Source organism: Stegostoma tigrinum, chromosome 24 (assembly GCF_030684315.1).
Source record: "Stegostoma tigrinum isolate sSteTig4 chromosome 24, sSteTig4.hap1, whole genome shotgun sequence".
Classification (NCBI taxonomy): Eukaryota; Metazoa; Chordata; class Chondrichthyes; order Orectolobiformes; family Stegostomatidae; genus Stegostoma; species Stegostoma tigrinum.
The window spans coordinates 2,468,908-2,484,093 of record NC_081377.1 but is presented as its reverse complement, the minus strand read 5'-3'; the positions used below and the strand labels follow the sequence as shown (position 1 = coordinate 2,484,093).

Genomic DNA, 15,186 nt, shown 5'->3' with positions numbered 1-15,186 from the left:
CTTCCCTCCATACCAGGCAACATCCTAGTAATTCTCCTCTGCACCCTTTCCAAAGCTTCCACATACTTCTTATAATGCGGTGACCAGAACTGTACACAATACTCCAAGAGCGGCCCCACCAGAGTTTTGTACAGCTTCACCATAACCTCTTGGTTCCGGAACTCGATCCCTCTATTAATAAAAGCTAAAACACTGTATGTCTTCTAAACAGCCCGGTCAACCTGAGTGGCAACTTTCAAGGATCTGCGTACCTGGACGCCGAGATCTCTCTGCTCATCTACACTACTAAGAATCTTACCATTAGCCCTGTACTTTCTGTTTACTCCTACCAAAGTGCATCACCTCACACTTGTCTGCATTAAACTCCATTTGCCACCTCTCAGCCCAGCTCTGCAGCTTATCTATGTCTCTCTGCAACCTACATCATCCTTCGTCACTATCCACAACTCCACCGACCTTAGTGTCGTCTGCATATTTACTAACCCATCCTTCTACGCCCTCATCCAGGTCATTTATAAAAATGACAAACAGCAGTGGACCCAACACCGACCCTTGCGGTACACCACTAGTAACTGGTCTCCAGGATGAACATTTCTCATCAACTACCACCCTCTGTCTTCTTTCAGCAAGCCAATTTCCGACCCAAACTGCTATATCTTCCACAATTCCATTCCTCCACATTTTGTACAATAGCCTATTGTGGGGAACCTTATCGAACGCCTTGCTGAAATCCATATACACCACATCAACCGGTTTACTCTTATCCTCCTGTTTGGTCACCTTCTCAAAGAACTCAATAAGGTTTGTGAGGCACCACCTTCCCTTCACAAAACCATGCTGACTATCCCTAATCAATTTATTCTTTTCTAGATGATTATAAATCCTATCCCTTATAACCTTTTCCAACACTTTACCAACAACTGAGGTAAGGCTCACTGGTCTATAATTACCAGGGTTGTCTCTACTCCCCTTCTTGAACAGGGGAACTACATTTGCTATCCTCCAGTCATCTGGCACTATTCCTGTAGACAATGACGAGTTAAAGATCAATGCCAAAGGCTCGGCAATCTCCTCCCTGGCTTTCCATAGGATCCGAGGATAAATCCCATCTGGCCCAGGGGACTTATCTATCTTCACCTTCTGAAGGATTTCTAATACCTCTTCCTTCTGAACCTCAATCCCACCTAGTCTAGTAGCCTGTATCTCAGCATTCTCCTCGACAAAATTGTCGTTTTCTAGAGTGAATACTGTTGAAAAATATTCATTTAGCGCTTCCCCTATCTCATCTGACTCCACACACAACTTACCACTACTATCCTTGATTGGGCCTAATCATACTTTCGTCATACTTTTATTCCTTAACTGCCTATAGAAAGCTCTGGATGTGAGTTTGCTCGCTGAGCTGAAAGGTTCGTTTTCAGACATTTTGTCACCATTCTAGGTAACATCATCAGTGAGCCTCTGACGAAGCGCTGGTGTTAGGTCCCGCTTTCTATTTATCTGGTTAGGTTTCCTTGGGTTGGTGATGTCATTTCCTGCATTGGTGATGTCATTTCCTGTTCTTTTTCTCAGGGGATGGTAGATTGGCTCCAAATCAATGTGTTTGTTGATGGAGTTCCGGTTGGAATGCCATGCTTCTAGGAATTCTCGTGCATGTCTCTGTTTGGCTTGTCCTAGGATGGATGTGTTGTCCCAATCAAAGTGGTGTCCTTCTTTATCTGTATGTAAGGATACGAGTGATAGTGGGTCATGTCGTTTTGTGGCTAGTTGATGTTCATGTATCCTGGTGGCTCGCTTTCTGCCAGTTTGTCCAATGTAGTGTTTGTCACAGTTCTTGCAAGGTATTTTGTAGATGACGTTCGTTTTATTTCTTGCCTGTATAGGGTCTTTTAAGTTCATTAGCTGCTGTTTTAGTGTGTTGGTGGGTTTGTGGGCTACCCTGATGCCAAGAGGTCCGAGTAGTCTGGCAGTCATTTCGTAAATGTCTTTGATGTAGGGGAGAGTGGTTATGGTTTCTGAGCCTGTTTTGTCTGTTTGTTTGGGTTTATTGCTGAGAAATCGGCGGACTGTGTTCATAGGGTACCCGTTCTTTTTGAATACGCTGTTTAGGTGATTTTCCTCTGCTCTGCGTAGTTCCTTTGTGCTGCAGTGTGTGGTGGCTCTTTGGAATAATGTTCTAATGCAGCTTCGTTTGTGGGTGTTGGGATGGTTGCTCCTGTAGTTCAGTATTTGGTCCGTATGTGTTGTTTTCCTGTAGACGCTGGTTTGAAGTTCCCCATTGGCTGTTCGCTCTACTGTGACATCTAGGAATGGCAGTTTGCTGTTGTTTTCCTCCTCTTTTGTGAATGTTATGCCAGTAAAGGGTATCATTGATGGTCTTGAACGTTTCCTCTAATTTGTTTTGTTTAGTGATGACAAAGGTGTCATCCACATAGCGGACCCAAAGTTTGGGTTGGATGATTGGCAGAGCTGTTTGTTCGAGTCTCTGCATTACTGCCTCTGCTAAGAACCCTGATATCGGAGATCCCATGGGTGTACCGTTGGTTTGTCTGTAGGTTTTGTTATTGAAAGTGAAGTGGGTGGTGAGGCATAGGTCCACTAGCTTGATGATGTTGTCTTTGCTGATGAGGTTGGTGGTGTCTGGTGTATGTGTCTTCGGTTCTTCTAATAGTGTCATCAGTGTTTCTTTGGCCAGGTTGATGTTGATGGATGTGAACAGGGCTGTTACGTCAAAGGAGACCATTATTTCATCCTCTTCTATCTTGGTGTCTTTGGTGTTCAGGAATTCTTGGGTGGAGCGAATGGAGTGGTGGGAGTCTTCTACGAGGTGTTTTAGTCTTTGGTGTAGTTCCTTGGCTAATCTGTAGCTTGGTCTTCCAGGTAGCAAGACTATGGGTCTGAGGGAGGCTTCTGGTTTGTGAATTTTTGGTAGTCCGTAGAAGCGTGGTGTGTTGGATCCATCTGGTTTCATTTTTTGGAAGTCTCTCTTGTTTAATTCTCCAGATTTTTGAAGTTTTTTGAGTAAGGCTGTGATTCGGTTCTCTCGTTGTGGGGTCGGGTCTATCGCCACCTGTTGGTAAGTGTCGGTATCTGCAAGCAGTGCGTTCGCTTTCTCAATGTAGTCTGTTCGGTTTAAAATGACTGTCAGGCGTCCTTTGTCTGCAGGTAGGATAACGATGTTTTTATCTTTTTTGAGTCCTTTTAGGGCTTTCCTTTCTTGTGTGTTGAGTGTGTTTTCTTCCTTTTTCCTGCTTAGTGTTGGTGCGACTGTCTGTCTGATGGTTTGCTGGGTTTCTTCTGTGAGTTTGTTGTCTTTCAGTGTTGTTTCTAATGCTGCTAAGAAATCTTTCTTGTCCGAATCCCGGAAGTTGTAATTTAATCCTTTTACTAAGACGGCTTTTTCAGTGTCTGTTAATGGTCGGTCAGATAAGTTTTTTATCCATGCTTCTGTGCTGTCTGTGTTGTTATTTTGTGTGAGTTTATCTAGTTTATTTTGCAGGTCTAGTTTTTTCGTTTTTTGCGTTTGCCGCTTTCTGATGTGTATGGCTCATAGCCGTAGAAGAAGAAACCCTAGCATACCATCAGACAGTCGCACCAAGCCTATCTAAATACAGTGTCAAGAAGCCCTCCTGCACACTCTGGACAAAAACTGACCCATCTATAGTACTCGAACTATAGTGTTCCCAGTCAATATCTGGAAAGTTGAAGTCCCCCATGACAACTACTCTGTCTCTCTCACTCCTATCGAGAATCATCTTTGCTATCCTTTCCTCTACATCTCTGGAACTATTCGGAGGCCTATAGAAAACTCCCAACAGGGTGACCTCTCCTTTCCTGTTTCTAACCTCAGCCCATACTACCTCAGTTGACGAGTCCCCAAACATCCTTTCTGCAACTGTAATACTGTCCTTGACCAACAATGCCACACCTCCACCCTTTTCACCATCTTCTCTGTTCTTACTGAAACATCTAAATCCCGGAAGCTGCAACAACCATTCCTGTCCCTGCTCAATCCATGTCTCTGAAATGGCCACAACATCAAAGTCCCAGGTACTAGCCCATGCTGCAAGTTCACCCACCTTTTTCCGGACGCTCCTGGCATTGAAGTAGACACACTTCAATCCAACTTCTTGCTTTCCAGTGCCATCTTGCTTCCCTGAAACTTTATTTCGGACCACCCTACTCTCAACCTTTTCTATAGTCGAACTACAATTTTGGTGCCCATCCCCCTGCTGAATTCGTTTAAACCCACCCGAACAGCCTTAGCAAATTTCCCCCCCAGGATATCGGTACCCCTCTGGTTCAGGTGAAGACCATCTTGCTTGTAGAGGTCCCACCTACCCCAGAAAGAGCCCCAATTATCCAAGAATCCAAAACCATCCCTGTAGCCACGTGTTCAACTCCTCTCTCTCCCTATTCCTTGCCTCACTAGCACGTGGCACGGGCAACAAACCAGAGACAACTCTGTTCGTCCTAGCTCTCAGCTTCCATCGTAGCTCCCTGAATTTCTGCCTTAAATCCCCGTCTCTCTTCCTACCTATGTCGCTGGTGCCAATGTGGACCACGACTTGGGGCTGCTCCCCCTCCCCCTTAAGGATCCCAAAAACACGATCAGAGACATCACGCACCCTGGCAACTGGGAGGCAACACACCAACTGTGAGTCTCTCTCATCTCCACAGAGCCTCCTATCTGTCCCCCTAACTATGAAGTCCCCAATGACTACTGCTCTGCTCCTCTTCCCCCTTCCCTTCTCAGCAGCAGGGACAGACTCTGTGCCAGAGACCTGTGCCCCACTGCTTTCCCCTGGTAAGTCATCCCCCCCAACAGTATCCAAAACGGTATACTTATTGTTGAGGGGAACGGCCACAGGGGATCCCTGCACTGCCTGCCGGTTCCCTTTCCGTCCCCTGACCGTAACCCATCTGCCTTTTTCCTGTACTTGAGGAGTGACTACCTCCCTGTAACTCCTCTCAATAACCCCCTCTGCCTCCCGAATGATCCGAAGTTCATCCAGCTCCAGCTCCAGTTCCCTAACGCGGTTTTCAAGGAGCTGGAGTTGGGTGCACTTTCCACAGATGTAGTCAGCAGGTACACTAGTGGTGACCCTTACCTCCCACATTCTGCAGGAGGAACATTCAATTTGCGAGAGCACTGCTGCAAACCTAGGAGAGAGATGACAGCCAGGGAATATGTTGGTGTGTCGAAGTGGCAGGCAACTAAAACCTCAGTGTACTTTTTGTGGACAGAATTGTAGGTGATCTGCAAAGCAATTACCTAGTCTGCATTTTATCTCCTCAGTGTAGAGGAGACAATGTTGCGAACATGGGAAACAGTAGACTGGATTGAATGAAGTGTAGGTGAAGTGCTGCTTCATTTGGAAGGTGTGATGGGACATTGAATAGTGAGGAGGGAGGAAATAACAGGCAGGTGTTACACCTTGTGTAGGAAAGCCCTGAGACAATCCCAGTGGGTGGAAGATGTGCAAAAGGATCAACTGGGATGTCCAGAAATATTATGAGACAGTAAGAACAGGAGATGCTGGAACATAGAATCAAAAAACGTGGAGCTTGAAAAACAGGCAGACAGGTCAGGCAGCATCCGAGGAGCAGGAAAGTCAACATTTTGGGTCAGAACCCTTCTTAGGGACTGGGAGGGAGAGGGCAGTCGAGAAATAAATAGAGGGAGCGGGCTGTGACTGGGGGTGAGGTGAGATGGCAATTGATGAATGCAGAAAAAGGGGTTATTGTGGCTGGTCAGTAGGACAGGAGGAGCAGATAAGTGAGTTATGAAGATGGACAGGTGGGGGGAGAAGCCCAATAGCCTGATTATTAACTTCACCAACTTTAAAATCCCTCCTCCACAAACGGTGGTCCACTGATTTGAGCCACAAATGATTTGATTTGTTGTTGTCACATGTACCTAAGTACAATAAGAAGTTTTATTTTGCGTATAGTACAGACAGATCATAACATACAGACCATAGGGTGCTTAGACCGAGAGAGGCATACAAGGTTACGGCTGCACAGGAAGTGCACAAAAGCAACGTCAGCATTGGATTTGAAATTTGAGAGGTCCATTCAGCAGCAGGGAAGAAGCTGATCTTGAACCTATTGGTATACGTGTTTATTATGTTTTTGTATCTCTGCCTAACGTAAGAGGTTGAAAGAGAGTATAATCGGGGTGGGAGGGGTCTTCCATAATGTTGGCTGCCTTTCTGCAGCAACAAGAAGTGGAGATGGAGGGTAGGTGAATAGTGTTTTACCCCATAATATATGTTGCGTTTTTATATATATTTATAAACATATTTTGTTTCCAGTGCTACACCCCGTAAGACAACGTACACAGCGTGTTACACCTATTGAGATATGATGTTACTTTCTAACTTAAAGTGACATACCTGATGACACACACAGTTATATGATATAGTTATTCCTTGATAAAGTATTCATATATAAACCATACATCAATGTTACACCCTTTGACATACTCTATCATTCTGCAACATTAACACTGTTATAGCCAGTCCACTGTGCTAGATAATATTGTTATCCCGTGTAATATAGTGTGCCTTATATAACATATACATTGTTACACACAATAACGTGGTGTTTTCTTACAGAAAATGTTATGCCCATTAGCAGATGTGAGCTATATTCATGGTATGTTATTAAATATTACATACAGAAATAATACAGGGAACAGTGTGTATTGTATTATGTGACTTAGCTACAAATGTTGATTCCACCATTACTTCACGTTAAGATCTAATTCCTTGAAAAACGGAGCTCACTCACTTCCCAAAATACTGAGGCTGTTACACTTCTTAACCCTTGCTAAATAAACATAAACTTGTGTATTTGCAAAAGGAGGGATTGTACCTTACAGTGGGCAGAACTGATCAATACTTGAGACAACATCAATGAGAAGTCAAAAAGCTAGATCATTCAAAAAGTTCAGACCAAGAAAGACCAGCTTGTTCACTTCCTATCAGCCAGGTAGTTGATCGAAACAACGGTAAGCAGCTGTTCATTAATCACAGATAATCTCTATCAATTCATTTTTATCAGAATAGGAGAATATTGAGGTGGACAATTTTGTAAATCTTGGGTTCTAAGTGATTGATTTCTCCCAGGCCATTGTACACTTACAATTCTGTCTGTATGGGTGTACAGAAATACCATTTTTATGCTTTCTCAAGATTTTTAGAAAATAAGGGCAAATAAAGCAAACTACATTGTACTGAATAGTGGTTGGAAAGATATTTTCTAATCAATCTGTTCAGGGATGTGATTTTACACCCCTAGAGCTGATGGGGCTTGAACTCAGGTCTCCTGGCTCAGACGTAGGGACACTAGCATTGTCCCACAAGAACCCTGCATTAGTGGTTAGAAAACCCTTGGTTTTATTTCTTTCAGCTGGAAAGCCACTAGCTACATCTTGATTGCTATATCAGACCCACTCCATCCATCCTGTTGCCTTTGTTAGACCTTACTAAGTGCCTCTGAACAAAGTCTTCTCTCTCTTTGCGAACAACGATCCCAGGCATGACAATCCCTTCAGATAAACTGAACCAATCGTTATCTCAGAAGGTATGGCTGCCATTGGGACAGCTCAGCACTTGGGGAAGAGGACAGCAAAGATGCTCCATGTTTGAACCTTTCCAATCAGGTATCTGACCTTGCTACAGTCCTCAACAAAATCAGAAAGATTACCCTCTGTGACACATGCTAGGGTAAACTATTTAACCTCATCCTTCTTGTTCTGGTCGCAGTCTTTGGCATGATGAACCAAACTTCCACAAACACCATTTCTCCTGTTGTCCAGTTAGGTATAACTACCCTCATCTATTTCAACCCATTCTATTATAGCCAGGGAATCTCCTTTAATGAATTTGCTTCCTACTCTGACACCGCTACTCCTGGGGATCCCCAAAATCTATCGCTGGCCTCCTCCTTTTTCTCATCTCCATGCTGCCCCTTAATGATATTATCTACACTGTCAGCTCAATCTCACCACTCGGTCTCCACCCATCCATGCACTTGTCTCATCTCAAATTCTGGATGAGCAGGAATGTCCCCCAACTAAATACTGGAAGATTAAAGCCATTGTCTTCAGACCCATCACAAATACCCTTCCAAGTCACCATCTCCATCCCTTACTGTTAGCGGCTAAATCATTCTGTCTGCAAATATGACCCGAACTTGACCTCCATCACCTTAAATTCACATTTTCACAAAGTCTACATCCATTTCATAACATTACCTGTCTCTGTCCTATTTCATTATATCCACTGCTACAGTTCTCAGCATGCATGCCTTTCCTATCTCCAAACTGAAATCCTCCAGTATGCTCTTGGTCAACTTCAACATTCACCCTTCATCAACACGAGATCAACCAAAATTTTGCTTCACAAACCTAAAGTCACACCAATTCACTTATCACTTCTGTGCTCACCGATCGACATTGGTCCCTGATCCTCAAAATCTTGACTTTTAGAGTGCATAACATTGTTTTCAAATCCTTGTATACACCTCTATCTCTATAATCTCATCGAGTTTTACAATCCACAAAAGTCTCTACACTCCTCCAATTCTGGCTCTGTGCCTTCAGCTCCCTGGATCCTAAGTTCTGAAATTTCCCCAAAAGTTTTTTTCTTCCCCATTATCATGGTCTCTTTGTTTCTTTAAGATGCCTCTTAGAACTCACATTTATGATCAAGGATTTGGTCTTCTGCTGTCACAGCTCCTTTGAGACTTGATACATCTGAATTGATCATCAGTCCTGTTATGTGTCTTCGGAAATGCTGCGTTGGTAAAGGTGTTGTGGTTATAGAGTGCTCTGTTGGCTGTGCTACACAGCAGATCATTAGGAACATAGCATTATTGCCCAGCTGAATAAGACTTCACTTTAGAAAGACCATGTCAGAGGAATGTTCTGGTTTGGAGCACAGGGAAGAGGTGCTTGAGTTGTCGTATCACAAAGAAATGTGCTGAGAATTACTGGCATGATTATCTCTCATTCGCAATGACTCAATCCGGCACCCTAACCTACCGTCTCCATGAGACCCAAGACCCACACCCTGATCCCTCTCCTTGGGTCAGATCTAATCCCTGCCAGGAATTTTCAAGAAGGGTCAAACGAGATTCACTAAAGAGAAACCATGTTTGACAAATTTTCTGGAATACTTTTGAGGATGTGATCAGTACACTGCACAAGGGCGAATCAGTAGATGTTGTGTATCTGGATATTCAAAAGACTTTTGACAAGATTCCACATAAGAGATTAGTAAGCAAAATTAAACTTCATGATATTGGAGGTAATATATTGACACAGATCGATACCTGGTTGGCAGACAGGAAGCAGAGAGATGGAATAAACATGTCCTTTTCAGAGCGGCAGGCAGTGAAGAGTGAGGTACCACAGGGTTCAGTGCTCGGACCCCAACTGTTCACAATGTACATTAACAATTTGACAAAGGAATTGACTGCAAAGTCTTCAAATTAGCAGATGACATTAAGCTGCGTGGAAGTGTGCTGTGAAGAAGATGCTAAGATGCTCCAAGGTGACTTGGGCAGACTGGCTGAGTGAGAAAATACTTGGCAAATGTGATATAATATGGATAAATGTGAGGTTATCCACTTTGGTGGCAAAACAGGAAGGCAGATAATGAACTGAATGGTGGCAGTTTAGGAAAAGGCGAGGTGCAATGAGAGCTGGTCATCGTGGAACAGTTGCTGAAGGTTGGCAGGCAGTGAGGAAAGCTAATGGCATGCTGGCCCTCATAGCGAGAGGGATTGAGTATCGGAGTAGGGATGTCTTGCTGCAGTCATACAGGGCACTGGTGAGGCCAGATCTTGAGTAATGTATGCAGGTTTGGTCTCATAGTCTGCAGAAGGACATCCTTGCTATTGTGTGATTTATAGATAGGGTCATAGAGATGTACAGCATGAAAAAAGACCCTTTGGTCCAAGTTATCCATGCAGACCAGATATCCTAAATTAATCTAGTCCCATTTGGCTCATATACCTCTAAATTCTTCCGGTTCATACATCAATCCAGATGCCTTTTAAATGTTACAATCGTACCAGCCTCTACCACGTCCTCTGCCAGCTCATTCTGTATACGCACCACCCTCTGCATTAAAAGGTTGCCCTTTGGGTCTGTTTTAAATTTTTACCTCCTACTTAAACCAACGCTCCAGGGAAACAGCCCCAGCCTATTCAGCCTCTCCCTATAACTCAAACCCTCCAACCCTGGCAACAACCTTGTAAGACTTCTATGAATCCTTTCAAGTTCCACAACATCCTTCCTACAGCAGGGAGACCAGGATTGCACGCAGTATTCCAAAAGCAGCCTAATCAATATCTTGCAGAACCGCAACATGACCTCCCACCTCCTGTACCCAATGCACTGACCAATAAAGGCAAGCAAGCCAAATGCCGTATTCACTATCTTGCCTACGTGGAACTCCAATTTTGAGGAACTATGGATCTGAACTCCAAGGTCTCTTTGTTATGCGAATTTTCCACGGAAATTTACCATTAAGTCTATAAGTCCTGCCCTGATTTGCCTTTTCAAAATGAAGCGCCTCACATTTGTTTAAATTAAACTCCATCTGTCACTTCTTGGCCCATTGGCCCATCTGAATAATATCTCATCGTACTCTGAGATACCTTTGCTGTCCACGACCTGTGCTATTCTGGATGTCATCTGCAAACTTACTAACCATACCTCCTGTGTTCACATCCAAATCATTTAATAAATGATGGAAAGCAGTGGACCCAGTGACAACACTTGTGGCATACCGCTGGTCACAGGTTTCCAGTCTGAAAAGCAACTCTTCACCACCACCTTATGTGTTCTATCTTCAAGCCAGTTCTTTATCCAAATGGCTACTTCTCCCTGTATTCTATGTAATCTATCCTTGTGAACGACCTTGTTGAACCGCCTTTCCAAAGTCCGTATAGATCATGTCATCATGCTGGCCTCATCAAAGTTCATTGTTACTTCTTCAGAAAACTCGATCAAGTTAGTGAGACATAATTTCCCACGCACAAGGTCATGTTGACTATCCCTAATCAGTCCTTGCCTTTCCAAATATATGTAAATCCTGTCTCTCAGGATTCCCTTCAACAACCTGCTCACCACCGATGTCAGGCTCACTGCTCTTGTTCCCTGGCTTTTCCTTACCACCTTTCTTAACTAGTGCACCACATTCGCGAACCTCTAGTCTTCAGGCACCTCACCTGTGGCAATCGATGATACAAACATCTCAGCAAGGGGCCCAGCAATCACCTACCTAGCTTTTATACTCTTCTCGGGATTCTCTCATTTTCTGCTGTCTATAGCTGACATATGCTTCCTTCTTATTCTTGACCAAAACCTCAATTTCTCTAGTCATCCAGCATTCCCTGAACCTGCCAGCCTTGCCCTTCACCCGAACAGGTACATCCTGTCTCTGGAATCTCTTTACCTCATTTTTGAATTTTGGATTCCCATTTTCCAGCCAACGACATGTCAATCACCAAGAGTAGGTCAAGTTTTGCACCTTCTCTAGTGGGTACATCCACATACTGAATCAGAAACTGTTCTTGTTTATACTTAACAAATTCCTCTGCATCCAAGCCGTCAACACTATGGCAGTCCCAGTCTATGTTTGTAAAGTTAAAATCCCCCTACCATAACCACCCTACTTTGTTACAGATAACTGAGATCACCTTACACATCTGTTTCTAAATTTCCCGCTGGCTATTGGGTGGTCTATAGTACAATCCCAATAAGGTGATCATCCCTTTCTTATTTCTCAGTTCCACCCAAATAACTTCCCTGGATGTTTTCCCAGGAATATACTCCTAAGAACAGCTGTAATCTTGTCGCTCAAAAGCACCACTCCCCCTCCTCTGTTGCTCCCCTCTCTTATCTTTCCTATAGCATGTATACCTTGGAACTGCCAGTTCTGTCCATCTCTGAGCTGTTTCGCTGTAATCACTATGATATCCCAGTCCCATGTTCCCAATCATGCCCCGAGTTCACCTGCCCCACCAGTCTCGGTACCAGAAACCTGACTGTCAGTGCTACATTCCCCTGGAAGTCCATCACCACCTACACTTTCCAAACCAGCATCCTTGTGTGAGATGGGGATAGCCATAGGAAATGCCAGCACCACCTGCCTACCCCTCCTGCCTTTCCTGGAAGTAACCTATCTACTTCACTACTTCTGTGGATTTTCTCCCATCCTGCAACTACCATCCATCACACTGCCTGGCTCCTGTAAATTCAATGCCTCTAACTGCCGCTCAACCAGTCCATGCAATCCAATAGGTTTTGCAGCCAAACACACTTCCTGTAGACATTATCATCAGTAACATGGAAACTCTCCCTAGTCGCCCATGTCCGACAGGAAAAGCACACCGCTCTACTAAAGGCCATCTTTGTACCTCATCAACCTCCAAACCCAGGAAATAGCCCAGTCTTACTGCTCTAAAAACACTGCTCCAGGCTAACCTAGTTCTTGAATTTTATGTTTTTGAAGCTTAATCAAGGGTGAAGGTTCACCAGACAGATACCGGCCCCTGCAGTTAAAGGGATCAAGGGGCTTGGTGAGAAAGTGGGAATGAGATAATGAGATTGCATGGCCAGCCATGGTCGTATTGGTGCAGGCTCAAAGGGCTGAACTGCCTACTTCTGCACTTATTTTCTAAGTTTTATGTTTTAGACACAATTGTTATCTCCGTTTTTCTCTCCACAAATATCACTAGACTTGCTGAGTTTCTCCAATGCTTTGTTTTATTTCAAACTTCCACCATCTGCAGTATTTTGCTCTTATATCAATTCTGATCTTACACTTCCTGCTGCTTTCTTCCTTCTTTCTGTCTCTCTCAATTTGGTTTTCTATTTCAAATCTGACTCTGATGCAGCCTATTTCCTTCACCTGGTTTATTCACACAGGTTCATTTTCTTTCTCCTTTGGCTGAAGAGAAAGAATGTTTGACCAACAGCTCACTGTGCTCTCTGCTATCCCTTCATCCTAGTCACTGGCTCCCGCTTCTAGAGGGTCTGGAAAAGACAGCAATTCACAATGTTCACCACAGGCTGTCCCAATTTCTTAGCCATTCTCTGTCTCACATCAACTCACAAACTTCTTCTGTTTTCTCTTGCTCTCATTCTTAGCGTCATAGATGGATCTCATTTTTTTCCAGATGTTCCCTCCAGTTGCAATGCTGCTGATGTTAGGTTGAAAATCTGCAACATTGTAGCCCAACAATGAGCTCAGTTGAAATAATCAGCTTAAGCCAGTTGTTGAAACATTAAAGAAAGGGATTTAAAATAACTGTGTCAACGTTGGTGCCATACCAGAACCATGCGGCTATATTCAGGAAGAGTCTGAAACATACTCACTGGGGGTCCCTGTATGCCAGAATCTCCCAGAGGTCCTGGTTTGCCCTTGTGACCCTAGGAATGAAAATGTAACAGTTGGTGAATTAATCTTTGCACATTCTGCTTCTGCTGAAACAGCAATATGGCTGGCATCGAGTAGGCTGTGATGATTACCTTTTCACCATACCAGCCTACTTTTACTGCTACTGAGAATTTTACTATTTTGCTAAGCTGTGTTAAACTAATTACATCATTTAAAATGCAAAGTAAACAAATAAAACACATTTAGCTCCATGATTTAGGAGCAACCCACCTTGAGACCCTGAAGTCCCTGTGGGCCTTTCAGACCTGGAGGGCAAGAGGTTGGGCACTATAAGAAAGCAGAAATAATTTAGTCACACACACTCGGAATAAATTTCAGTGGCTACTCCACATCCCACGCCCCGCTCTCCCTCTCCACATCCCGCGCCCCGCTCTCGCTCTCCACATCCCGCGCCCCGCTCTCCCTCTCACTCTCCACATCCCGCGCCCCGCTCTCCCTCTCATTCTCCACATCCCGCGCCCCGCTCTCCCTCTCACTCTCCACATCCCGCGCCCTGCTCTCCCTCTCACTCTCCACATCCCGCGCCCCACTCTCCCTCTCCACATACCGCGCCCCACTCTCCCTCTCCACATCCCGCGCCCTGCTCTCCCTCTCACTCTCCACATCCCGCGCCCCGCTCTCCCTCTCACTCTCCACATCCTGCGGCCCGCTTTCCCTCTCCACATCCTGCGCTCCACTCTCCCTCTCCCTCTCCACATCCTGCGCCCCACTCTCCCTCTCCACATCCCACGGCACGCTCTCCCTCTCACTCTCCACATCCTGCGCCCCACTCACCCTCTCACTCTCCACATCCCAGGCCCCGCTCTCCCTCTCACTCTCCACATCCTGCGCCCCACTCTCGCTCTCCCTCTCCACATCCCGCGCCCCGCTCTCCCTCTCACTCTCCACATCCAGCGTCCCCCTCTCCCTCTCCACATCCCGTGCCCTGCTCTCGCTCTCCACATCCCACGCCCCGCTCTCCCTCTCCACATCCCGCGCCCCACTCTCCCTCTCCCTCTCCACATCCTGCGCCCCGCTCTCCCTCTCACTCTCCACATCCCGCGCCCTGCTCTCCCTCTCCCTCTCCACATCCCGCGTCCCACTCTCCCTCTCCCTCTCCACATCCCGCGCCCCGCTCTCCCTCTCACTCTCCACATCCCGCGCCCCACTCTCCCTCTCCCTCTCCACATCCTGCGCCCCGCTCTCCCTCTCACTCTCCACATCCCGCGCCCCACTCTCCCTCTCCCTCTCCCTCTCCACATCCTGTGCCCCGCTCTCGCTCTCCACATCACGCGCCCCGCTCTCCCTCTCCACATCCTGCGCCCCACTCTCCCTTTCCCTCTCCACATCCTATGCCCCGCTCTCCCTCTCCACATCCCGCGGCCCACTCTCCCTCTCCACACCCCGCGCCCTGCTCTCCCTCTCACTCTCCACATCCCGCGCCCCGCTCTCCCTCTCACTCTCCACATCCTGCGCCCCGCTCTCCCTCTCACTCTCCACATCCTGCGCCCCACTCTCCCTCTCCCTCTCCACATCCTGCGCCCTACTCTCCCTCTCCACATCCCACGGCACACTCTCCCTCTCACTCTCCACATCCTGCGCCCCACTCACCCTCTCACTCTCCACATCCCAGGCCCCGCTCTCCCTCTCACTCTCCACATCCTGCGCCCCACTCTCGCTCTCCCTCTCCACATCACGCGCCCCGCTCTCCCTCTCCACATCCTGC

At 46.0% G+C, this 15,186-nt stretch overlaps 1 protein-coding gene across 2 annotated transcripts in view; it reads right to left on the bottom strand.

Moving 5' to 3' along the window:
• The window catches only part of col9a2 (procollagen, type IX, alpha 2), a 188,009-nt gene that overhangs the window by 96,406 nt on the left and 76,417 nt on the right, over window positions 1-15,186 (bottom strand). For both annotated transcript variants that reach the window (XM_048558361.2, XM_048558363.2), the window contains exons 11-12: window positions 13,692-13,748; window positions 13,400-13,453 (exon numbers count right to left, since the gene is read on the bottom strand). In XM_048558361.2, coding sequence (XP_048414318.1) covers window positions 13,400-13,453; window positions 13,692-13,748 — 111 coding nt within the window. The remainder of the gene's footprint in view (window positions 1-13,399; window positions 13,454-13,691; window positions 13,749-15,186) is intronic.